The following is a 25,717-nucleotide window of genomic DNA, read 5'->3' as shown; positions in this document are numbered from 1 at the left end:
TTCAGTCCCTATTGCTTTAAAATCTAAGAAAACTATAACAGCTATTTCATGAACAAATTTACCAAAAACACATTCATTCAAATATTTGCAATCTGTTTATGTTTATGCATGAGTGCCCAAAAATATCTTCAGCTCTTTTTCTCCAATATTTAAAATTTATTCCTTGGATTGAAGAATGTTCCTTCTATTTTACTCTTAAACATCAAAGCACTGAAACTATTAATCCTGTTAATAACGATGCATATTTCTCAAAGATGCCTTTCAGTTTCAGATCAGCAACCAAAAGAGTTTTCATTGTCTCTCCACTTGTCTCTAATGAGAGATGTACAGATGTTAAACCCACTACTCTTCTTAATCATTTTCCTTCGTGTACTTGATTAAATCCTCAAAAGCAAACTGTTCATGTTCTCGCTGAAAATACAGGCAGTCTCACTGAACAGTTATGCTGCACAAGAAAGAGAAGTTATAATGGCATGGAATGTGTTCTACATGGTATTTTCTAGACTTTACTAGTTCATGAGCTTTTGTGGATAAGTCAAACTCTTGAATGTCACTTAAATATAATCTTTTCTGTAGTTGATTATGCAGAGAATGCAAAAGAGGTATCTGCAGAATGTGGAATTAATTTTGAAAGTTGGATAAATACTTTAGAATAATAGATGTGTCTATACAAGTCACCCATGAAACTGTTCTCTCATAGGTGACATTAATTTCTATCTACAGAGTTTTATTACTGAATATGTTATGTTTGTACCCCCACGAAACTGAAATAATAATTTTCCTTTTTTTAGCACTCTATTAAAATGTTGAGGTTTATCTTGACTGCTGCTTTTTAACATAAATGTTTGGGCGTAACTGAATTCCTAATATGTGATGTCACTTGGAATTCTGATAGGGTCCAGTTATTTGGCCTTCAAAGACATATTTTGCCTTAAAATGAAAGGTATAGTTGAAATGTTATTTTACACAGTAGCAAGAAAGCATCCAACATAAATTGTGAGATTTTTATTGTTTAACTTTTGAAATAGAAGGACAAAGTTCGTATGTGCTTGTTTTATTCCAAAGTATATATGGAAACGCTAATGCTTTATATGTAAAATATACCCTACCGATATTTGTGATTAGTTAATTTTTATGGCTAGAAATTCTAGGATCATAAAAAAATAACTAATCTTGAATGTCAGAGTTTCACCCATTTTTCTGAAAACAATGAGAACAAAAAATCATTATAATATTTATATTTACCTTGTGTTTCACAAAAAGGTTTTCTTTGCTGTGCTACACTGCAAGAATATGTCATGTTCAAATCTCTGGGGCTTAATTAAAAACTTTAACTACTGTCTTCTTATAGAGATTATTAACCAAATACTAAAGATAGCATAGATGTGTGGTCTAGGCAGTATTTTTCTGGCAAGTAGACCTAAGTGCAGAATTTAAGTTCTATAGCATTAACCTAAGACTAAATCATTTTATTCAGGGTTGTCTCCTCTCTGAACAGCTTTATGTTATGACCTCATTTGCTACAGCAAATGAAATATTAATAGATCATTGAAAATGCAGTAAAGTTTTGATCAGATGTTATACCTTCATTGTATACCAAACCCTGCCTCTCATAAAAACTTTCTACTTGGGTTTAATTTGAAATTATCACTCAATTTTTTAAAAATCAAACACTTTCTTTAAGAACATGATAATGTAAACATATTTCTTATGGGAATCTTTAAGTTCTATATTTTTAACCAAAAAAACATGTCTGACCATGTTAGTTAAAGAGTTATTGAAAAAAAAAAAGAATCTATTTAGGTGAGTAAAAAAATTAAGCAAAGTATATTTTAAATAAGTTAGTGACTATGAAATTTCTCAATTTGGGCATTTATTTTGGCTACAAGTAACAAAACACACCTGACAAAAGATACTTAAGTAAATAGCTCTAGATATGTAGTTGACTCTTGAACGTGCAGGGGTTAGGACTGCTGATCCCCACCCAGTCAAAAATCTGCATATAACTTTTGACAGTCCCAAAATTTAACTACTAATAGCCTACTGTTGACCAGAAGCCTTACTGATAACATAAAACGCTAATTAAAACGTAGTTTGTATATGTATATTTATGCTATATTCCTACCATAAGTAAGCTAAAGAAAGGAAAATGTCATTAAGAAAATCATAAGGAAGAGAAAATATATTTACTATTAATTAAGTGGAAGTAGATCATCATAAAAGTCTTCATCCTCATTATCATTATATTGAGTAAGCTAAGTAGGAGAAGAAAGAGGAAGGGTTGGCCTTGCTGTCTCATAGGTGGCAGAGGTGGAAGAAAATTTACCTGTAAGTGGATCTGCACAGTTCAAATTTATTTTGTTCAAGAGTTCGCTGTGGATAGTTGTTGGCATTGGTTCGGCAATGCCAAATATAATGGCAACATCTTTGTGATTCTTGTGGCCTTTCTCAAATAACTGAAAGATGATTGCTGAAGTTGTAGACATCATGTTTAGCAGAAAGAAAGAGGAAAGGAGAAGGTGGCAGCTGTTTCAAGAAAGCTAAAATTTCGTAGGAACCTCCATAGGAATCCCATCATGGTGTTCCCGTGGCATCTTTGAGCAGTTATGGTTCACATCACAACTCCTAGGTAAGGTAAGGCAAAGGAGAAGCTGGTTAGAAGTAGGCATTAAGTTGCCACATGTTCTAATTGTCACCTCATTTACCAAGTCATGTATGTCTTATCTTTGCTTACCAAACAAAATGCTCTGATTTTCCTGATTAGTCATAGTGATATTTGCTTCTTGTCTTTGAAACTTAAAGTGATAAACCACCTCATGCCATGTGTTATTCTTCCAAAAGCTAACATAATTTTGATTTGAAAATATATTATATGATTTCATATATAAACATATATAATTATATATATAAGTATCTATTGCTGCCACTTTTTACTTAAGACTGATAACATCAATGTTAAGCAGTGTCTTTTCAGAAGTATTGATTATTCTACCTGTTGCAGATCTCTTCAAATTGATTGGATGCCTCCACGGAAGCCGAATGGCATCATTCTTGGATATGATCTCCTATGGAAAACATGGTATCCATGCCCTAAAACTCAGAAGTTAGTGCAGGACCAGAGTGATGAGCTCTGCAAGGCAGTGAGGTGTCAAAAACCTGAATATATCTGTGGACACATTTGCTATTCTCCTGAAGCTAAGGTAAGTCTTTTCCAGTGAACCATGTTTTTCTCACTCAAGACTCCATGTGAAATGATTAGCTTCTCACACCATGGTGTATTATGATCAATATTTCCACTACTCTATGAAAAAGACTCCAAGGAAAAGAAAGGATGCTTACAAAAATTGTTATCACCCCCATGAGCACTTTTAGCCTTCGCATTTTTTATTATCTTCACAAGAAATAAAAACTTATTACAATAGGGTACATCCCAAATTTGCATTTGATTGAGTGACTTAAAATTTTCTTTACAACAGATGTGTTCAGCTACAAATACGTGTTTGATTATATGGCACTGATGAGTAACTGTGAGGAGGACATTTTATGGTTTGTCAGAAATATTTTTGCATTATAGCCATTTGCAGATTAATGTTCATATTAGATGCTGTTTAGAAATCAGATGAATAATACAGCCAGACAGAGGAGTTTGTAAACGACTTTTATTGAAAAACAACACAAAATCCTTAGTTTGAAGGTAGAATTTTACATAATGAAATAACGTCCTTATTTGTCAATAACAGCATCACACATTCAATGGCTAAAGCTACTAGTAAATGTATAAGATTTACTGCAAAAGAACACAGTAATTAAGAAAGTGAGTTACTGAAGCAATATGGATCAAAATACAAATTATTACAGCTGACACAAGTTTAGTGTGTGGTAGTTATCATCTGAGAAATGCATAAAGCCAGCACTTACTAACTATGCATTTTTTGATACTTACACTCTAAAATTATCATTATGCCTAAGTTTGACATCATTTTATGCCATTAAGTATGCACATATTTAAATACACACATCTGATGGACATATTTGTATAAAATTAAATTTGGGATTTCTGAGAAGAAAAATACTAAAATAAATTTGCCCATTAAACATATCCTCCATTTAAAAAAAACTTGGGAAAATGTTGGCAAAATACAGAATTCACTTCTCAATTTTTTTCTTTGCTTTTATTATTTTAATACTTATTATCCGTTAAGAAGTGGACAAAGAGAGAATAGTTTATAGGCATATAAATGAATGACTTAAAGTTTGTGGAGTGCAGAAAACAATGTGTTTCATCAAAGTAAAAACTGATTCTGGCCAGAAACTGTCACAGTAGTTTAGGCTTGTATAATGGATTTGACAAGTTTCAACCCTGTAACTTTAGTGGTAAAATCAAAGCTAAGTAAAGTAAAACTAGTAAAGATAATGTTTCAATTTAAGTTTATTGTAACAGATCAAAAGGTAGATTTTCTTAAAATGTCTATATTAAATTAAAATATACCTGTGATAGAGTGAAGAAAAAGTAATAGGATGAAGAAAAATATTAATCAAGTATTAATAAAGTATTAACAAAATAATATTTACCTATGTTTAGGCTAAATTATTCATAAAATTACTTCTACCTTTCTTTATGCTGTGATTTCAGAAACTGCTTTTTGTAACTTTTGAAAAAAATGTAATGAAGCTTTCTACCAAATAAGTGACTGGTTGGTGTAACATTCCTAAATTCAATGAATGACAAAGAACTGGTTAGTTTAATTTTAAATCAATTTAAAAATGATTAAGACAAATCTACTCTACAAAAAAAAATCATACAGGTCACCTTTTATAGAAAATAAATGTAACTTGAAGAATAGGGAAACAAAAGTTAGCCTTTAGAAAACAGGTGTATGCCAATCTAACCTCATAGTCTTGAAAAGAAATATCACATTTGGTTATTCTTATAATGTAATGCAAATGTCACACATTATTACAATTAAATGAGACACACTATTTAGTGATGCCTTAAACAAAGTCTTATTTTTATTGTTGGGATTAAAGAGGCAACATAGGTATTGCAGTAAAAGAGAATAAAGGATGTCAGTTAAATTTCAAGAAAAAATTGTAAATTTCAGTTTGGGCCTAAGTACTAATATACATTTCCTAGCATGAAAGATTGAAGAGAAGTAGAAAAGAGACTTTTATTAAAGGTTTAAAAGTTTTTTGGCTAAATCACTGTAAACATCAATGTTTCCCAAAATACTTAAACAAGCCTTACCATAAAATTACAGCCGTGGTTCACAAATCCCAGTTGACATAAGACTTGGGGGGATTGTTAAAACCTAGGATCTCGTAGCTCTAGTCGCAGAGATTCTAATTCAGTAGGTTTAGATTTGGCTTTGAAAATTTGCATTTCTAACATATTCCCAGGTGTATTAGTACGTTTTCACAGCGCTACAAAGAATTACCTGAGACTGGGTAATTTATGAAGATAAGAGGTTTGACTCACAGTTCTGCAGACTTAACAGGAAGCATGACTGGGAGGCCTCAGGAAACTTTTAATCATGGTGGAAGGTGAAGGAGAGGCAAGGACCTTCTTCATGTGATGGCAGGAGGGAGAGAGAGAGAAGGGGAGACCTGCCACACAGTTTTAAACCATCAGATCTCGTGAGAACTCACTCACCTTTAGACCTACAATAAACGTCTCTTTTCTGCTTCTCTCTAATCTTTCATGCTAGGAAATATATGGTAATACCTAGCCCCAAATGAAATTCACAATTTTGTTTAATTTAATTGACTCCTCTATTGTCTTTCACTGCAATATTTGTGTTGCCTCTTTAATCCCAACAATAAACATAAGACTTTGTTTAAGGCATTATTAAAATCTTATATAATAAAACATGTATATATTTGCAATACATATATATTTATATGGTATATTTATGTGTATTAAACATACATTTAAGTATATTTATTTTTATTATGAAATTTTATATAATAAAAGATATATATCTTATATATATAAAAACTGAAATGTATCTTATATATATCAAAATTTATATATATTATATATATCAACAATTCAAAAACTGAATTTGATTAGGAAATTTTCTGTTTATGGAGAGAACTCCTAAGAGAAATAATCACTTGAAAAAGTCTCCTTTGGGACCCATCAATGATTTGAACAGGGGTGGCTTAGAAGAAAAGCGTGTGTTTTACTTGGCTGAAGGAGCCTAAGAAAGCATTGATAATGAAAAGATTATCAACATACATACAAGATATATATCTTATATCTTTTGTTATAAGATATATAAAAAATAATAAAGATATGATATACATATGCATATGTATATGTGTAAGATATGAGATATATATCTATATCTTTTACTTTATTATATAAAATTAAAATTTTAAATAATAAAATTTTATATAATACATATTATGTATTATATTACATTATATATTTTATATAGTATTATATAATATATAAATAAAAATTATAAAATTTTATGTAATAAAAGATATTTATATTATATAATAAAAGATATATATCTTTTATTATATAAAATTTCATAATAAAAATAAATATACTTAAATGTATGTTTAATACATATAAATATACCATATAAATATATATGTATTTAAAATATACATATATAATAAAAAATACATATTTTTTATTATATAATAATATATAATAAATTTTATATATTAAAATTTTTAGGGGAGTAAAAAATTAAGATATATCAAAGTAAACAAACTGAAATGTTTTATTATATAATAAAATTTTTATAATTTTTAAAAGAATTTTATATATAAAATTATTTTTATTTTTATAATTTAATTTAAAAGAGACACAGTGAACAGCATGGGGAACAGTCCTTATGATCCAATCACCTCCCATCAGGTCCCTCCCTGACACATGGGAATTACAATTCAATGTGAGATTTGGGTGGGGACACAGAGCCAAACCACATGACTAAGTGATGCATCTGCAACTGGTCCAGGAATCATACTTTTTGAGAATCACTGGATTAGAAACATGCTTTTTGAAATCATCAAGCAAGGAAGAGGCTGCTTTTTTGAAAATTAACCGCACACAAGTAAGCTATTAAAATTTTCATTTATGTTGTCTGAGACAACTCGAAAACTGAATTCGATTAGGAAATTTTCTGTTTATGGAGAGAACTCCTAAGAGAAATAATCACTTGAAAAAGTCTCCTTTGGGACCCATCAATGATCTGAACCAGGGTGGCTTAGAGGAAAGGCATGTGTTTTACTTGGCCAAAGGAGCCCAAGAAAGCATTGATAATGAAAACATAGAAGTGAACCAGTTCTAATGGCCCATCACTAAGTAAATATTTGAGGAATAATTTCAAAAGAAGGTGATAAGTACTGGATAAACTTGCTGAAATATTGGATGTGTTTTTGTCCAGAAACTAACTCTATGTGAATGGGACTTTAATAAATGTTTTAAGATCAAAAAACAAATGGCAAGATTTTAGGCCACCGTCGTAAAACAAGAGGGAGGTGTGTGCTGTTTTACCTTTACCATCATTCACAAATCCCAAATAAAACATAGAGAATATTCCTTGCTTAACTCTTAAAATGGGACATGATTTTGAAATTTACTTTTCACACAGAAGATTTTGAAATTTACTTTTCACACAGAATATGGCAGCAAAGAGAGCTGTCACTTAATTTATCCTTGCAATCAGAAAAAAATTTGAATCCTTATTGCCACTAACTAAACCCAAAGAAAGAAATTCATTACAGTTGAGTTAGCAAGGCTGCCTGAGGACCACAGTGGTAGACTTTGAATTTAAGAGCTGAATTTCTTTGCTTTTAGATAATTTTTAGAAAATGAATGAAATACTAGACTAGTGGCTTTGTTGAAGACTTAGAGCTTCTACATTTTACTGTTCTTTGTTGAATTGGTTCAAATGTTGGTACACTTTGAAGGTAGCAATGAGAAAAAAGAAAAATGGGAGATGCCTCATAGTGGTTGCTTTTGCCTACCACAGGAAATGTCTAGCCAATTAATGTAACTTATGCCAAGTATGGGTTCTGATGCTATGTTTTAGCAACTATTCATTGTTTGATTTGTTGTATATACAGTGTGTCAGTCTCCCAGACCTCAAGTGAGTATGCAAATAATTATTTGATTGTTCAAGCACATAATTTTTTTTCACAGTTCCTAAAGAAAACAGAGTTAAAGGGGCTTTTCAAAATTAATTTCCATATAGATATCCTTTTTTCAAGGTAGTGGCTTATGAGATATCTATATATACGCACATACATGTAAATATTGGACTCTGTTGTGATTGCCTTGTCTGAAGACTGGGTTCATAAATAAGTGATCATATAAATTACAAGAAAAAATGCAATTTATTTTGAAAAAGGATCAATAAAACACAATATCCATGGATGTGGTGTTTTTAAAATTAAACAATCATTTAAAAATATATATATAAATATGAAGGAAATTGTTTATTTACAGTTTTGAACATCTTTACCTCAGAAACACTGACATTCAAAAGACAATTCTAATTAGAGTATTGTAATAGAGCACAAAACATGGTTGAAGACTTCAAAAAAACTGCATTCTATCAAATAACAGTTAAAAAATTTGAACGATCCTCGAAAATACATTTTTAAACCAATGAAATATGAGTAATATGGTCTCAGATCTTCTATGCCTTAGAAGAAAATAATTATATTACATGAGATAGAGTGACATAATACTGTTAACTAAACTGATATTTCTTTAAAACTGATTTCAAACTTTCAGGTTTGTTGTAACGGAGTGCTCTATAATGCCAAGCCTGGACACCGCTGTTGTGAAGAAAAGTATATCCCGTTTGTTCTGAATTCTACCGGAGTTTGTTGTGGTGGCCGAATACAGGAGGCACAACCAAACCATCGGTGCTGCTCTGGGTATTACGCTAGAATTCTACCAGGTGAGGATTATTTCCAGGTGTACTCAAAAACTTTGGGAACCTGAAAACATAAACACGTTGTTCATGTCAGTGAACTATTTCAAACACCTCCCCCTCAACAAAAATTGAACCACAAACACATAGCCAATAGCCTGCTCTAAATATTATTTCTTCCTTCTACCTTGTTCAAATATAAGCAAGGCTAAATATTAGAAAATGAGAGAACAGAAGGAATTTACAATACCTACTACCTAAAGAAATAAATCTGGAGATCTGGTTAACTCCTTTTATCTTGTGGTTTTTTTTTTTTTTAAATTAACATGACTATATATTTTCACTATTAAATCTGTGAATTGCTGACTGTTCCACTCCATGAAGCTGTTCTCCACTTCCTCCATTTCTAATCTGAACTACACATGCATTGTTCCTGGAGAGATTGTAACTGCAAATTTCATTTGTCTAAGAATTCTAGACCACTGGCAGTATTCTCTCGTCATTATAAGTCAGGCAAGGGAAGGAAGAATGCTGCAAAGGGTGGCAAACTGGATTTTTTTCCTTCCTCCCTTTTTAGTATTAGCCAACTTACCTAACCATTTTGCTCCAAATTTCAACTACATAAAGCAATGCCTAGTGAATATAATTGGGAATGATGCTAATAACAACCGGCATTTTTAAAGTACCAAGTCTCTCGCAGGCTCTGTATTAAAGGCTTTACATAGGGATACGTTATAGAATCTTCACAACTCTAGGAAATTGGTATTTTCTCTGCAGTTTACAAGTAAGGAAACTATTTTAGAGAGGATCAATAACATATCCAGATTTGCAGAAGTGAATAGAAGTGAAAGAACTAAAATGTGAATATAGGCACGTCTTTTCTAAATCTATGCTCTTTTGAGTACTTTACTGACTCTTTAACCAAAAAGTATCAACATGTGTTGACAATTTTTTTAAAAGGACTATTTAAGACTTCTAAACTTCTTCATTACTACCACTGTCGATTACAATTTATCCTGCAAAAGTAATTGAGAATACAAAAGTAATTGAGAATACAAATTTTTTCCTACTACCTAAGTTTGATACTGATATCTTCTTTAAAGAGCAAGAAATGGATATAGGAGAAAGACAAGAAAGCTAAGTTTATTGGAGGCTGTAGGAAAGCTGAATGCTTTGAGATATCTAGTTTAGGGTGAAATTTATGCCCAACATCTGGTTCATGTACCTTATGTTCAGTATAACTATATCCATCCAAGGCCATGTGAAATGAGACACTGTCTAACCCAGTGTCTTTTTTGCAAAATACTGGAGCAAATATAGAAGGTGTGTCATCACCCGATGGGTTCATCTTGCCCATTGCACAGATAGAGCCAATTTACCAAAACAGTGGTACTACAATAGAGAAAGAGCTTAATAAATGCAGAGCCAGCTAAGCAGGATAGGAGCTTTTACTCAAAACAGTCTCCCAGAAAATTCAAAACCTAAGGTTTGTCTGGGTACAGTGGCTTACTTACACCTGTAATTCCAGCACTTCAGGAGGCCAAGGTGGGTGATCACCTGAAGTCGGGAGATCAAGATCAGCCTGGCCAACATGGCAAAACCCCATCTCTTGTAAAAAAAAAAAAAAAATACAAAAAATACAAAAAATTAGCTGGGCCTGGTGGCAGGTGCCTGTAATCCCAGCTACTTGGGAGGCTGAGGCAGGAGAATCACTTGAATCTGGGAGGCAGAGGTTGCATTGTGCCAATGCACTCCAGCCTGGGCAACAGAGTAAGACTATGTCTTAAAAAAAGAAAGAAAGAAAGAAACCCTAGAGTTCTTTAGTTTTTGTTTTTTTGCTTTTTGTTTGTTTTGAGGCGGAGTTTCACTCTTGTTGCCCAGGCCGGAGTGCAATTGTGTCCGGATTTGGTGGATTCTTGGTCTCACTGACTTCAAGAATGAAACCGCGGACCCTCGCGGTGTTACAGCTAGGTGACTCATCTGGAGTTTTTCCTTCCTCCCATGCGGAGTTGTTCGTTCCTCCCGTCCGGAGTTGTCCATTCCTCTGGGTGGGTTCCTGGTCTCGCTGACCTGAGGAGTGAAGCCGCAGACCTTGGCCGTGAGTGTTACAGCTCATAAAGGCGGTGCGAACCAAAAGAGTGAGCAGCAGCAAGATTTATTGCGAAGACTGAAAGAACAAAGCTTCCACAGTGTGGAAAGGGCCTGGGTGCTAAGCCCCTCACTGCCGGGGGCTGGCAGTGCTGGCCGTCTCTCATAGTGCCGCCCGCCGAGCCCGCGACCGCCAGAAACTCACGCTGGCCCGTGAGCACCGTGCGCAGCCCCGGTTCCCGCCCGCACCTCTCCCTCCACACCTCCCCGCAAGCAGAGGGAGCCAGCTCAGGCCTCGGCCAGCGCAGAATGGGGCTCCCACAGTGGAGTGGCGGGCTGAAGGGCTCCTCAAGGCCTCCAGAGTGGTCGCCGAGGCCGAGAAGGCGCCAAGAATGAGGGCTGCTACCACGTTGTCACCTCTCACAATGGCTTGATCTCCGGCTGTCTGCAACCTCCACCTCCCAGGTTCAAGCGATTCTCCTGCCTCAGCCTCCCGAGTAGCTGGGATTATAGGCATGTGCCACCACACCTAATTTTGTATTTTTAATGGAGACGGACATTTTCCATGTTGGTCAGGGTGGTTTCGAACTCCTAACTTCAGATGATCCGCCTGCCTTGGCCTCCTAAAGTGCTGGTATTACAGGCGTGAGCCACCACGCCTGGCCCAACCTAGGGTTTTTTTTAGGATAGTGCAGTAGGCATAGGGCTAGGGAATGGGGGATGCTTATTGGTAGGGGATAAAATTATAGGGAGTCAGAGCTGTCTCCTCACCCTGAGTCAGTTCCTGGATGGGGACTACAGGATCAGATGAGCCAGTTTACTGGTCTGGGTGATGCTAGCTGGTCCATCAGAATAAAGAGTAAAAAGTACCTTGAACACTAATCTTAGGTTTTACAATAGTGACGTTATCTATGGAAGCAGTTGGGAAGGTTAGGAATCGTGTGACCTCTGGTGGCATGAACACCTGAGTCATAGTTCCTTGTGGCTAATTTGTTAATTTTACAAAGGTGCTCTGCCCCCCAAGCAAGGAGCAAGTTTGTTTCAGGAAGGGACTGTCATCATTGTTTCGACGTTTAACTGTAAACTAAACACCTCCCATAGCTATCTTGGCCTATGCCAAGGAATGGACAAGGGTAGCTTGGAGACTAGAAGCAAGATGCAATTGGTTAGGTCAAATTTCTTTCACTGTCATAATTTTCCAGTGTCAGAATTTTCTTACTGTCATAGTTTTTGCAAAGGTGGTTTCAGGTGTCCTGATTAAATACTGCTCAAGTTTACTCAAGGCAGAGAACCTTCACTCATTATTTTTCCTTACAATTCATAGAAAAAAAACATACATTTTTTATAGCAGTGCTGTTATTTCTCTATCAAAAATATTTCAAACTTGAATAAGTTATAGTAAACCAGATTTTCCAAGTTAGAAAAAGTAAAAATGTATATGGAAATAAGAGTTTTGTAGAAAACTGTTAAACTTCTTCATACTACAGCTCACAATGTCAACAATAGATCAAATACTGTTAAATGCTTTACTTTCTCAAAATAAGTTGCATTTGGGGAGTTTTCATGTATGGTTCATATCTACCATTGCTTACAAATAACTGCTATGAAATTATAATTACAGTGATGAGATGGACATTTTGTGTTGTTCAATTCCTACCATTCTTCACACCAGTAGACCAAGTTGATCATGGAACTAAATAATAGTGTTTTCATTTCCACATCACATTAAAGTTTTGATGTTATGATTTGCAACCAACTATTCAAAGTCTGCAAAATATCTTCTGTCCCTTAAAACTAATGAAAAATACTTATTTACATCTATCACTGCTACTAACTCAGGACACTTGCCTGTGACTTTCTCAATGCTAACACAAGTAGTCAGATTTTGAACTGACAGCACAATCTACTTTTGTTAGGTTTCAAAATAAAATTTAACATTTTTCTTAAAAATGAAATAACTCGTGGAAGCTCAGAAGTTGTCATTGATATTATATGAGCCTTTTAATAATTAATTTTTAGACCAAGGGTTTTAAAAATATTTCTTGTCTGTATCTATAAATACATGTTTCCGAACACTTAAAGCATTTTAATATCTACCAAACCATTGAGCATGCCCCAAATTTTGATTCTTTTTTAAGTAGTTCATTTTTCATAATATTAGAATGCCTACCCTGGTGAAGAGAAAAGGAAAAAAGCAATCTCATGAAATAATCAAAGAGTGTTTTCCTCCAATCATTAATCTCACTGTACCTAAATGAAGAGATTATTTTGTGACCTCTGTCCTCAGCCCCGTGGTCTTTGTTAACTAGTTTAACACTGGTTACATTGAGGGGAAAAAAGCACAATGGTCCCAAATCCTGTTGCATGTAAATGTGATTTAAATCTGGTCACTAGTCTGCCAGTTCAAGACCAAGATGGGTATAGGCATTTTGATATTTATAGATTAGTCTGAAATATTGGTAAATATGTACTTTATTTTTTTTCTCACAACTTTCTTCCATAACACCCCATAACAAAGAGCAGAAGAGAAAAGAATGCTCATTTCTGTCCCTTTTTTATAAATATGCTAATGACCCCAAGTAAATGTTAATGTGGGTCATTCTTTGATAAGAATAACAATTAACTGTTACACTGCATGGTAGTTTTTAGAGAGAAAACATTTTCCAGTCTGGCCTGAAATAGATTCATTTTGAGAGGTTAATGAGAAGGTGACTGATCCTTGTATCTTATGTCTAATAGCCCTTTTCTGAGGAAAAGAAATTAGTTTTATTTCTTATTGATATAATACACATCTTTCTTTTTTTTTTTTCTTTTTTTGAAGTCTTTTCTTCTGTCGGTAACTGAATAAGATTCTGAGGGATTCAGAAAAATATGACTAAAATATCTAAACCAGTTAACATTTGTTATGCTCAAAAGAGGCTTTTAAAAAAAGTGTTGGCTTTCCCCATGTAGATGTGTACACTGTGTTTCCTCTAAGCTCACCATTGTCCTAAGTGGTGTTTAATTACCTGATGTTGCCCTGTACCATGGGATACATTATCTTAAAGTTTACCAAAGAGGGACATTATGTTCTCTGAATGTAAAGACAAAAAATATGGCAACTGCATTTCAGACCAAGCAGAGTTATTTCACCCAGAGGAACATAACAAATACAGTAATTTTACTGTTTACAATAAGCTCATTGCTCCTTCATTGGTCTCTGGCAGCATCATCATGGAAACTTATACTAAGTTCCCTTTTACTTAGAGATACCATATTATAGGATCTTTTCAAAGATAATTGACTAAGCCAAGTGTCTCCTGAATTCTAGAAATTCGTATTTTGAGAAAATCCTGAGTATGTCTTGATCCACTCCTGGATATTTACCCTAGAGAAAAGCAAATTTATGTTCACACAAAAACCTGCACATGAATGTTTACCGCAGCTGTAATCATTACTGCCAAAACCTGGAAACAATTCAAATGTCCCTAAGTGAGTAAATGGACAAACTGTGGAACAAAGGAATACTATGTAGCAATAAAAAAGAACAAAGTATTGATAAGTGCCAAGAAGATATCATGCCCAGTGAAATAAACCAGTCTCAAAAAGCTACGAACTGTGAGACTGCATTTACATGACATACTATACAAGACAAGCCATAGTTTTGGAGATAAAAGTCGACAGTTGCCAAGGGTAATGGATGAGAAGGGAATGTGACTATACAGGGATAGCATGAGGGTGTTCTGGGGGGTGATGAAACTCTTTTGTATGCTGGTGGTGTCTCTTCATTAAAATTCATGGAAGTGTGCACCCAAAAAAAGTGATGGTCCTGAATAATATTTTTTAAATAAAATAATTTTAATAGACTTTGCCTTAGAATTCTATTTCCATTTTATGCATGGGAAAAATGGGACATAGAAACATGGCCAAGACACTCAGCTAATCAAAATAGGAATTTTCATGATTAAATTTTAGGGTGAGCTCTTAGAGATGGTGTGTTTTATAGTAATGTGATTATTGTGTATGAATGACAATATATTTTTCTCATATATTGGTAGAACAGAAAGATAGCAAATATATTTCCATTAAAATTACAACGAACATCCCTATTTTTAAAAGAAAGAAAGCAAAAATGTCTTAGTCAGATGACTATTTCAAGTAATATTTCATGATCACATTCTTGTGAAAGAATAAGTTTTGTGTAGTGTTTCAGTGGTTTGATGCTGAGTAATTAGTGGATAAGATATTGGTTCTGGAGTCAAACTTCCTGGCTCCACATCCCATTTCTTTCACCTCTTAGTTGTTTGACCTTCATTAAGTAACTTTAGGAATATTAGCGGGATATTAATGTTTCTGATGTCCATTGGGCTGCTGAGTTATAATACCCAAAGCTAGCCCAATCTTTTATATCCAAATAGAAAAAAAATGTTTAGTAATTGGGGAGCACATGAGTAAAGGGGACTAACAGGCCTCCTTTAAATGACAAAGTTTCTAATGAATCATTCCAGAGCAAGGACTCAGGGGTGTCCACTTTCATCAGATCATATAAAGGGATAGCCAGTTCATAAAAGCTAAGATTCAAACATCTAGTGACCCTTGAGATCCTATGAAACCAAGGATCCTTGTTGATGCTATGAGGCCAAGCAATTCTCTAAGTTGACTTTTAGCAACTAGCCAGGGAAAGTCATGAAGAGCTTCCAAACTTTGAGGAGCAAAGGACTTTCCATTTTGCAAACTGTCACAGCCTAGAATTTAAGTCCTAGTAAAAGCACTTTGTGCTGACAAAATTGACATTTAGAGACTTTATGTCGATTGTATGCTACCACTGTTGACAAATAGAGGGAATCAGTTTTTCAAGACTATCTGGAGAGCATGACAGATGATCATTCACATATTGTACAACAGTTGAATCTTATAGAGGAAATTAAATATCACTCAGTTTGTTTCCTATTGCTGCTATAACTCATTACCAGAAGCTTTGTGGCTTAAAACTACACAAACTTACCTTATACATCTCAATATCAGAAGTTTGAAATGGGTCTCATTGAGCTAAAACCAAGAAGTTAACAAGAGCTGCATTCCCTTCTGGAGGCAAGAACCCATTTTCTTGCCTTTTCCACCTTGCAGAGGCTGCTCACATTCTTTGGCTTGTGGACCCCTTCCATTTTCCAGGCCAATAATGACCAGTTGAACCTTTCTCACATCATATTATTAAAATTAATCACATCTGTTGTCTTCTTTCCTCTTTGCCATGTAACATAACATAGTTACAGGCTCCAGGGATGAGGATGTGGATGTCTTTGGGAGGCCATGTTGTGCTTACCACAGTAAGGTAATGGTTAAGCAATTGTGAGAATTAAGAAGGCGTTGTTGTAAACTCTCGGGGAGTAACTGTCACAAATGAAACAAAAAATATACTGTGAGCAGGAGTGCAAAAATATATGAAAAAAATTCTAAGTCTAGATCTGCTATAAATTAAGCAGCTGCCTCAGGGAGTGGCAGTAGGATGGTATTAGGGTTGGGAACTACAGGGAAATGGGGGAGTGCAATCTTGTTAATGACACTTAAATCTTGTACAAAGCAATGACACTTAAATCTTGTCCAAAGTGGTACACAAGTCTTTTGTCATTTTGATAGAGTGAACAGTGAACTATAAGCACTGGTACAGGGGATAATGAGGTATTATGCCAACTGAGATAACTTTCTGGAGGTGTGTAGATACAATGGACCGAGTTATTAAATATTGTTCTTTTCAGTAGATTTTGGGCCAGTTTCAAGAAATGCATAGCTAGATTGATAGACATCCTTAAGGGGTTAGCATCCTGTATGAATCCCACATCTGAGCAGTTTTTGCCCCAGAGGGTCTTGGAGACACATTCAAAGTCAGAGATGTTGATCACAAAGGCATCAGGTAATTAGCTGGTGGCACCACCAAATGATAGACCAGGCCTTCTTCTCCTGGGATTTACAGAAAGAGACTCTCAGGTTCACATTTAATGCTGGTATCTCATTTACAAAGTGGATCTCTTCTCAACAGATGAACTGAAGTGGAATTTGAGTTATAGAAGTTCTTTATACATTCTGGATACTACTTCCTTATCAGATACTACTTCCTTATAAAGCTGCCATAAACATTCATGTATAAATGTACAAATTTCTGTTCAATCTCCTGTTTTCAATTATTTTGAGTTTATACCCAGAAGTGGAATTGCTGGATCATATGGTAATTCTATGTTTAATTTTCTTTTTAAGAACTGCCATACTGTTTTGTGGAACATTTTAACATTTTATATTCCCAACAACAATGCACAAGTGTGTCAATTTCTTCATATTCTTGCTGATGCTTGTTATTTTATGGTTTTTATAACTATCCTAATGAGTATCAAGTGGTATCTCATTGTGGTTTTGATTTGCATTTCCCTACTTATTACTAATATTGAGCATATTTTCATGTGTTTATTGGCTATTTGTATATCTTCTTTGAAAAAAAGGTCTATTAAAGTTATTTGCCCATTTAAAAAGTACAGTCTTTGTTTTATGTTTTTGAGTTATAGAAGTTCTTTATACCTTCTGGATACTACTTCCTTATCAGATATATAATTTTAATATATTTTCTCTTGAGTTGCCTTTTCACTGGTTGATAGTATTCTTCGATGCCAAAAAGTTATTAATATTAATTATGATGAATCCAATTCATCTTTTTTCTTTATTGCTTCTGCTTTCAGTGTCATAGCCAAGAAATCATTGACAGAGCCAATGTCATGAAATTTCTCCTTTACTTTCTTCTAAGAATTTTAAGTTTTAGCTTTTATGTCTAGATCTTTGATCCCTTTTGAGTTAGTTTTGGTATATGATATAAAGTAAGGGTTCAATATCATTCTTTGGCATGTGGGTATTCAACTTTTCCAACATTAAAAAAAAAAAAAAGGGCCCTTTCCCCATTAAATGGTCTTGGCACCTATGTTGAAAATCATTTGCCCATATTTGCAAGGGTTCATTTTTAGGATCTCTGTTCTATCGCATTGGTCTATATGTCTGCCTTTGTGCCAGTAACACACTTTTGATTACTATAACTTTGTAGTAAGTTTTGAAATCAGAAAGTGTGAGATCTCCAACTTTGTCCTTTTTCAACGTTGTTTTGACTATTTGGAGTTTTTTGAGATTCCATGTGAATTTTATAATGGTTTCTTCTGTTTCTGCAAAAAGCATTGGGATTTTGATAAGGATCGAATTGATTCTGTAGATCACTTGAGCAGTATTGGCATCTTAACAATATTAAGACTTCCAATCCATAAACATGGGATGTTCTTCCATTTGGTTGTCTTCTTTAATTTCTTTCAACAACATTTTGTGGTATTTCAGTCTTTCACTTTCTTGGTAAGTTCATTCTTAAGTATTTCATTTTTTTTATGTTATTGTAAATGAAATTATCCTATTAATTTTATTTTCAGATTATTCGTTCTTAGTGTATAGAAACATGCCTGGTTTTTCTATGCTGACTTTGTATCCTGATACTGTGCTGAATTTGTTTATTAGTTGTAACAGTTTTTTGTTTGTTTGTTTGTTTTTTAGAATCTTTAGAGTTTTCTCTATATGATGTCATGTTCTCTGAGAACACATAGTTTTGCTTCTTCCCTTTCAATTTGGAAGCCTTTTATTTTTTTCTCTTGCCTAATTGCTCTAGCTGTAATATCCAATATTACGTAGAATACAAGTGGCAAAGGGTAGCATCCTTTTCTTGTTTCTGATTTTAGAGGAAAAGTTTTCAGTCTTTCACTGTTGAGTATGACATTAGGTATAGGTTTTTCTCATATACTCTTGATTATGTTGAGGTAGTTTTCATCTATTCCTATTTTCTTGAGTGGATTTATAATGAAAGAGGTTGAATTTTGTCAAATATTTGTTCTACATCAACTGAGATAATCATGTGTTTCTTTTTTTCCCTTTTTTCTATTGATGTAATGTGTTACATTGATTAAATTTTCATATATTGACCCATCCTGGTATTCCAGGAATATATCCCACTTGGTCATGTTGCAGAATCATTTTAATGTGCTTTTGAATTCAGTTTTCTAGTATTCTGTTGAAGATTTTTGCATCAATATTCATAAGAGCTATTGATTTTAACTTTTTTCTTGTAGTTTCCTTGGTAAGTTGTATGTTTCTAGTAATTTGTTCATTTCATCCAGTGAGATGGATTTTTGACCAATAAATTTGGACAGAAAAGATCTCAAGGATAGCTGCTAAGAGTTATTGTCCCATTTTTTATACTCCTTATATATCTATGTATAGTTAAATCTTGTCCCATATTTTTATATCATTTTGGTAAACAGTACATCTCGCTTTTACTCAACAAATTTTAGGATATCCAGTGCTCACCCAAAGGTGAACTAATTGAGAAGAGGAAGTCCAGGACTACAAATCCCTAAGGCAGTCCTAAATTCTTCAGTGGATTTGTACCATTTCTTAAGAAAGCTTGACAAGTCATTAATTGGATTATAGAAATCTTACCTGGACCATGCTTGAAGGCCATAAGACCCACTAGATTGATCTTCATACTCACATATTTTATATAATGAAGAGATGTTGTCCAGGGGAAAAGATACGTCCAAGAAAGAATGGTAGAGAAAAGGGGAGAAGGTCTGTTGAAAGTCTAGGAAGAAGAGGAGGAGCAGGACAAGAGAGAGAAGGAAGTCGGGGTTCAGAGGGCCACGAGGGAAGCCAACCACGGTGGGGTCATGAGATGGAGAAGGGAAAATGAAGTTTGGATTTTAGATCCACCAAGTTTTTATTAGTTCTTTTGAAAGTATCCTTAAGGGAAGCCATTTACAAAATTTTCTGTCTTTTAGAGTTGTTTTTATACCAAACAAAGAAGCTAACTCTTGGTATTTAGAATATTTGAGTCCTTTGATCTTAAGGTACCAGGCAAAAGATTATCTAAGTCTGTTTTTTTGTTTGTTTGTTTTTGTTTTTTAGATACACCCAGGCTGGAGTGCAGTGAAGCAATCCTAGCTCACTGCAAGCTCTGCCTCCTGCCTCCTGGATTCAAGCAGTTCTCGTGCCTCAGCCTCCTGAGTAGCTGGGACTACAGGCATGCACCACCAAGCCTGGCTAATTTTTTTTATTTTTAGTAGAGATGGGGTTTCACCATGTTGGCCAGGCTGATCTCCAACTCCTGGCCTCAAGTTATCCACCCGCCTTGGCCTCCCAAAGTGCTGGGATTACAGGCGTAAAGCACCACGTCTGTTGGATTATCTTATTCTTATATCAGGTTTCCCAGACTGTCCTATGAAGAGAAATGTAGCAAAATTCAGTGTGTGACATAACCCAAAGAAGTACTAGTACACTGACTTAAATACAGTATTTTTTACCTCCTCTCATGTAATTAACCTTCCCAATGGGAGTATTTTTATTTGGTTGTCCAAATATAGTTTGGTTTAGGAAATTATAATCATAAGCAAAATAAATGTATCAGTAGTTGGTTTTTGAATCCACCCTACTTTCCAAAAGAAAATTACTCAAAACAAAAAAGTATTCCTAGATGTTTTTCTATAATGCCACATAATCCATGTCACCAGACCTGATGGTGAGGAAATAGACAACATAGACTTACTTGTAAGTTGCCCTGTGTGTATCTGATCTGACACACATGTTTATACACGAAAACTTTGGAGTCATTTGGAAATTTTGCAACTCCAATATGATAATATTCTCTCTAGTAATTCTGTCAATCAGTTGGGATCCGCAAGATGATTGTGATAAAAGTTAATTGTGAGTCATAGCATATTTTTTTAACTGACGTAATGATTATTATTGTCCTAAATTGACAGGTGAAGTATGCTGTCCAGATGAACAGCACAATCGGGTTTCTGTTGGCATTGGTGATTCCTGCTGTGGCAGAATGCCGTACTCCACCTCAGGAAACCAGATTTGCTGTGCTGGGAGGCTTCATGATGGCCATGGCCAGCAGTGCTGTGGCAGACAGATTGTGAGCAACGATTTAGAGTGTTGCGGTGGAGAAGAAGGAGTGGCATACAATCGCCTTCCAGGTAGGGGACCCAGGTCTACCTTTCAGTAGATGGAGGATTGGAGAAGCAGGGAGAGTGAGAAATTTGCCCTAGAAATAAAACAAATAAGTAATTAAAGCTCACATTGGTTATATCTAATGCAATAATTTGGAACATACTGTTTAACACATAACATTGTAATCTCCCAATTTTTACATGTATCTCATGTATTTCATAAAAACACATCAATTTTTTTCCTCTTGGAAAGGTCATGTCCACCAAAAAAAATCCCACACATAAATGCATTAGTTATGAATGAAAAGAATATTTCCTAGCAAATAGTATACAAAATTATTATAATGATATTGTGTCATAATTCTTTTACTCCCTATTCTACTGTATGAAGCTAACACTAATATTAATAACAATAAGTATCTTTGAATGAATACTAAGACACTCTACCAATATTTTATATATTATTACCTCAAATAATCTTCACAATAATCTTACATGATAGGTACTATTATTATCTACATTTTAAAAATGAAGGAACTGAAGTTCAGATATTAGATATTAGATGTTAGTTTCCACTTGCTAAATACCACACAGTCAGATCCAGATTTTGGGAGCCCTGACACTTATGTTATTGGAGGTGAGGATTTTAAAGACAAGAAAATTAAAATATGAAGTCAGTGTTCACAGCATCTTCACCAGGCATAGATTCCATCTCAAGAAGCCACTTTCTTTGCTCCTCCTTAAGAAGCAACTCCTCATCTGTTAGTTTTATGATTGCAGTAATTCAATTACCTCTTCAGGCTTCACTTCTAATTCCAGTTCTCCTTCTATTTACCTACATCTGCAGTTATTTTTTCTTTTTGAGTCTAAAACCCCTCAGTGATCCATGAGGGTTGGAATCAACTTCCTCTAAACTCCTGTTAATGTTGATATTTTGACTTCTTCCCGTGAATCATGAATATTCTTAATTGCATCTAAAATGGTGAATCCTTTCTAAGTTTTCAGTTTGCTTTGCCCAGATCCATCAGAGGAATTACTCTCTATGGCAGTTATAGCCTTACAAAATATATTTTTAAATAAAAAAACTTGAAAGTCAAAATGACTACTTGACCCATGGGCTGCCGAATAGATGGTGTGTTAATAGGCATGTAAACATTAATCTTCTTGTCTATTTCCATCAGAGCTCTTGGGTGACAAGATGCATTGTCAGTGAGTATTGATATTTTAAAAGAAATATTTTTTCTGAGCAGCAGGTCTCAATAATGAGCTTAAAAAACATAGTAAACCATATTGTAAACAGATATGTAATCATACAGCCTTTTTGTTCCATTTACAAGCACAGGCAGAATAGATTTAGCATAATTATTAAGGGCCACAGAATTTTTGCAGTGGTCAGTGAGCATGGGCTTCCACTTAAAGACACCAGCTGCTTTCGCCCCCCAACAAGAGAGTCAGCCTGTCCTTTGAAACTTTGAAACCAGGCATTGACTTTTTCTCTCTACCTATGAGAGCTCTAGTTGGCATCTTCTTCCAGTGCAAGGCTATTTCATCTACAATGAAGATCTGTTGTTTAGTGTAGCCACCTTCATCAATGATCTTACCTAAGTCTCCTGGGTAACTTGAGGCAGCAGTTTCTACAACAGCACTTGCTGCTTCACCTTGCACTTTTATGTTATGGATATGGCTTTTTTTTCTTAAACCTCATGAACCAACTTCTGTTAGCTTCCAACTATTCTTCTGCAGCTTCCTCACCTCTCTCAGACTTCACAGAATTGAAGAGAGTAAGAGCCTTACCTGGACTAGGCTTTGGCTTAAGGGAATGTTGTGACTGATTTGATCTTCTATCCAGACCACTCAAAGTTTCTTCATATCAGCAATAAGGCTGTTTCACTTATCATTCATGATAAGTGAAATAGAAATCTTAACTGGACCATGGTTGAAGGCCATAAGACCCACCAGATTGGTCATCATGCTCACATACCTTATAAGATGTAATGAAGAGATATTGTCCAGGGGAAAAGATATGTTCAAGAAGGAGTGGGAGAGAAAAGAGAAGAAGGTCTGTTGAAGGTGTGGGAAGAAGAGGAGTATTTTGATTTTCTTCAAGAACTGTTCCTTTGCATTCATAACTTGGCAAACTGTTGGGCATGAGAGGTCTAGTTTTTGGCTTATCTTGGTTTTCAACATGCCTTCCTTGATAAGCTTAATCATTCCTAGCTTTTGATTTAATGTGAGAGACATGAGACTCTTCCTTTCACATGAACACTTAGAGGCCATTGTAAGGTTATTAATTGGCCTAATTTCATTATTGCTGTGCCTCAGAGAATAGGAAGGCCCAAGGAGAGGGAGAAAGATAAGGGAAAGGCTGGTCTGCAAAGCAGTCAGTACACACAGGACACTCATCAACTAAGCTTTCTGTCTTATAATAATAATGAAAAAGCTTAAAATATTGTGAGAATCATCAAAATGTGACACAGAATCATGAAGCAAGTACATGCTATTGGAAAATTGGCACCAATACACATGCTTAATTCAGGGCAGCCACAAACCTTCAATTTGTAAAAAAAGCAGTACCTGCAAAGTGCAATAAATCAAACCACAATAACATGAGGTATGCCTGTGATACTAAACTACTATATGCCTTTTTAATTCTCATTCTCTCGTATGTGTACAGCAGAGCTTTACAGAGGTTACATGATGTGATTTGCAACAGATCAAATGCAGAATGAGAAAGAAAATTAAATTGCTTCTCTTAACTGAACATTAAAGAAGCTTGCAAAAATATAACACAATGTCATTCTTCTCACTATTTTTTATTTGAAAAACATTTATGCTTCATAAATATGTTGGCATGTTATGAATTTATTATATTTATGTCTAAATGCATTAATAAAAAATTTCAAAAATTTCTGCTGTAAGTTTTAACACAGTACATATCAACAGGTAAAACCCATATAAACAAAAGGTATTTGGGGTCCTCAATAATTTGTAAGCGTATAAAAGGATCCTGAGACCAAACACCGCATGTTCTCACTCATAGGTGGGAACTGAACAATGAGAACACTTTGACACAGGAAGGGGAACATCACACACCGGGGCCTGTCGTGGTTGGGGGCAGGGAGGGAAAGCATTAGGAGATATACCTAATGTAAATGACGACTTAATGGGTGCAGCACACCAACATGGCACATGTATATATATGTAACAAACATGCACGTTGTGCACATTACCCTAGAACTTAAAGTATAATTAAAAAAAAGAAAACCATATTTGCGCTTCATAAATATGTTAGCATGTTATGGATTTATTATTTTTATGTCTAAATGCATTAATAAATAAATATTTCAAAAATTTCTGCTGTAAGTTTTAACACAGTACCTATCAACAGGTAAAATCCATATAAACAAAAGATATTTGGGGTCCTCAATAATTTGTAAGCTTATAAGAGGATGCTGAGACCATAATTTGAGAACCACTGCTTAAAGTCATAGTAATGTCTACTAGAAAATTATGGCAATTAATTAGTTATCCTGTACTGTGACTAACCTGTTGAATACCTTCTCCTCCTACTTTAGGTGAAGTAACTAATAACAGGTCTATTAAAGATAGAACCAAGGTGGCAGGGAGGATGCAAAAGTGTTCCCCCCTGTATACCCTAATACATCAGAGTTTAAAAATGACAGCAAAATATTTGATTTTAGTGTGTTTGTTCATCTGTAGCTTTTTAAAAGAATTAGTCTACTGCCATACTCCTTCCTTTGTTAAATATGTATTATGTAATAGCCATATTCAAGATATCATTCTTGGTGCTTGGCAAGTGTAAAAATGGCCAAGATTCCATTTTTATCCTCAAGAACTTACAACCTAATCAAGGAGAAAAGTACCTACAAGGTTATACACAGGCCGTAAGAGAGGGATGAATGCATGCATATTCTTAAGACTGAGAGATCACTCCAGTCAAAGTAATGAAGGGGGTTGTTCCATTGGATTGGAATCTCAAACAGTGAGTATGATTTTGGCAGGCATGGCTTGAGCTAAACTGTGAAATCAGCAATCCGTAAAATACAAATAGTAGTGAGGACTACAAGAGGTATACACCCTGTGTAAGGAAGAAAGGAGATAAATCTGAGTAGGCAAAGGGATTTGAATATTAGGATTTGAATATTATTTAGCACTCAGGGAAGAGTCAATATGATGATAAGACCTGTAGTTCAAGATTAAATTTAGGTGGCAGAACAAATGCAAAAGAGAAGGAAAGAGAAGTCAGCACACCATTGGCATAAAATAAAATGCATCTGTTCTAAGAAGGGGAATGGAGGTTACTGTCCACTAGGACAGTGGTTCTTAATTTGTTTTCCTTTTGAATATTTTGAAAGTTACAAACCCTCACTCTGAATAATAGTGCATAGAATACACACAAAAATTTGCTTGTAATTTTATCCACCCTTGAACTCCATCCATGAACTCAAATTTCAGAATCACTTTTTTATTTACTTCAAGATGATGTTGCATGCCAGTCAAACATTTCTTACACAAGTGGTGACAGCCCTCAACTCCTGTGAATCAAGATAAGCTCTAGAGTTTTTTATGGTATTCTACAGCTCTGCCAACTCTTATAATCATAGTGGACTGAAGGAATAATAGTTTTACAAAGGAAAAAAGGAATCTCTTTTTATTCTCTTGACCTTCCTTCCTGCAGTTTGCACTGAAAATAGACAGGTTCCACAT

The 25,717-nt window shown here is 34.7% G+C and overlaps 1 protein-coding gene across 1 annotated transcript in view; it reads left to right on the top strand.

Moving 5' to 3' along the window:
• Positions 1-25,717, top strand: part of LOC105493520 (usherin) — a 789,359-nt gene that overhangs the window by 597,766 nt on the left and 165,876 nt on the right. Inside the window, exons 47-49 of the mRNA XM_024796490.2 lie at positions 3,002-3,200; positions 8,759-8,927; positions 20,798-21,016. Of these exons, the coding sequence (XP_024652258.2) occupies positions 3,002-3,200; positions 8,759-8,927; positions 20,798-21,016 (587 nt within the window). The remainder of the gene's footprint in view (positions 1-3,001; positions 3,201-8,758; positions 8,928-20,797; positions 21,017-25,717) is intronic.

This window comes from Macaca nemestrina, chromosome 1 (assembly GCF_043159975.1).
Source record: "Macaca nemestrina isolate mMacNem1 chromosome 1, mMacNem.hap1, whole genome shotgun sequence".
NCBI classification, from domain to species: domain Eukaryota; kingdom Metazoa; phylum Chordata; class Mammalia; order Primates; family Cercopithecidae; genus Macaca; species Macaca nemestrina.
The sequence above is the reverse complement of the archived record's forward strand: the minus strand, read 5'-3'. Positions and strand labels throughout refer to the sequence as shown.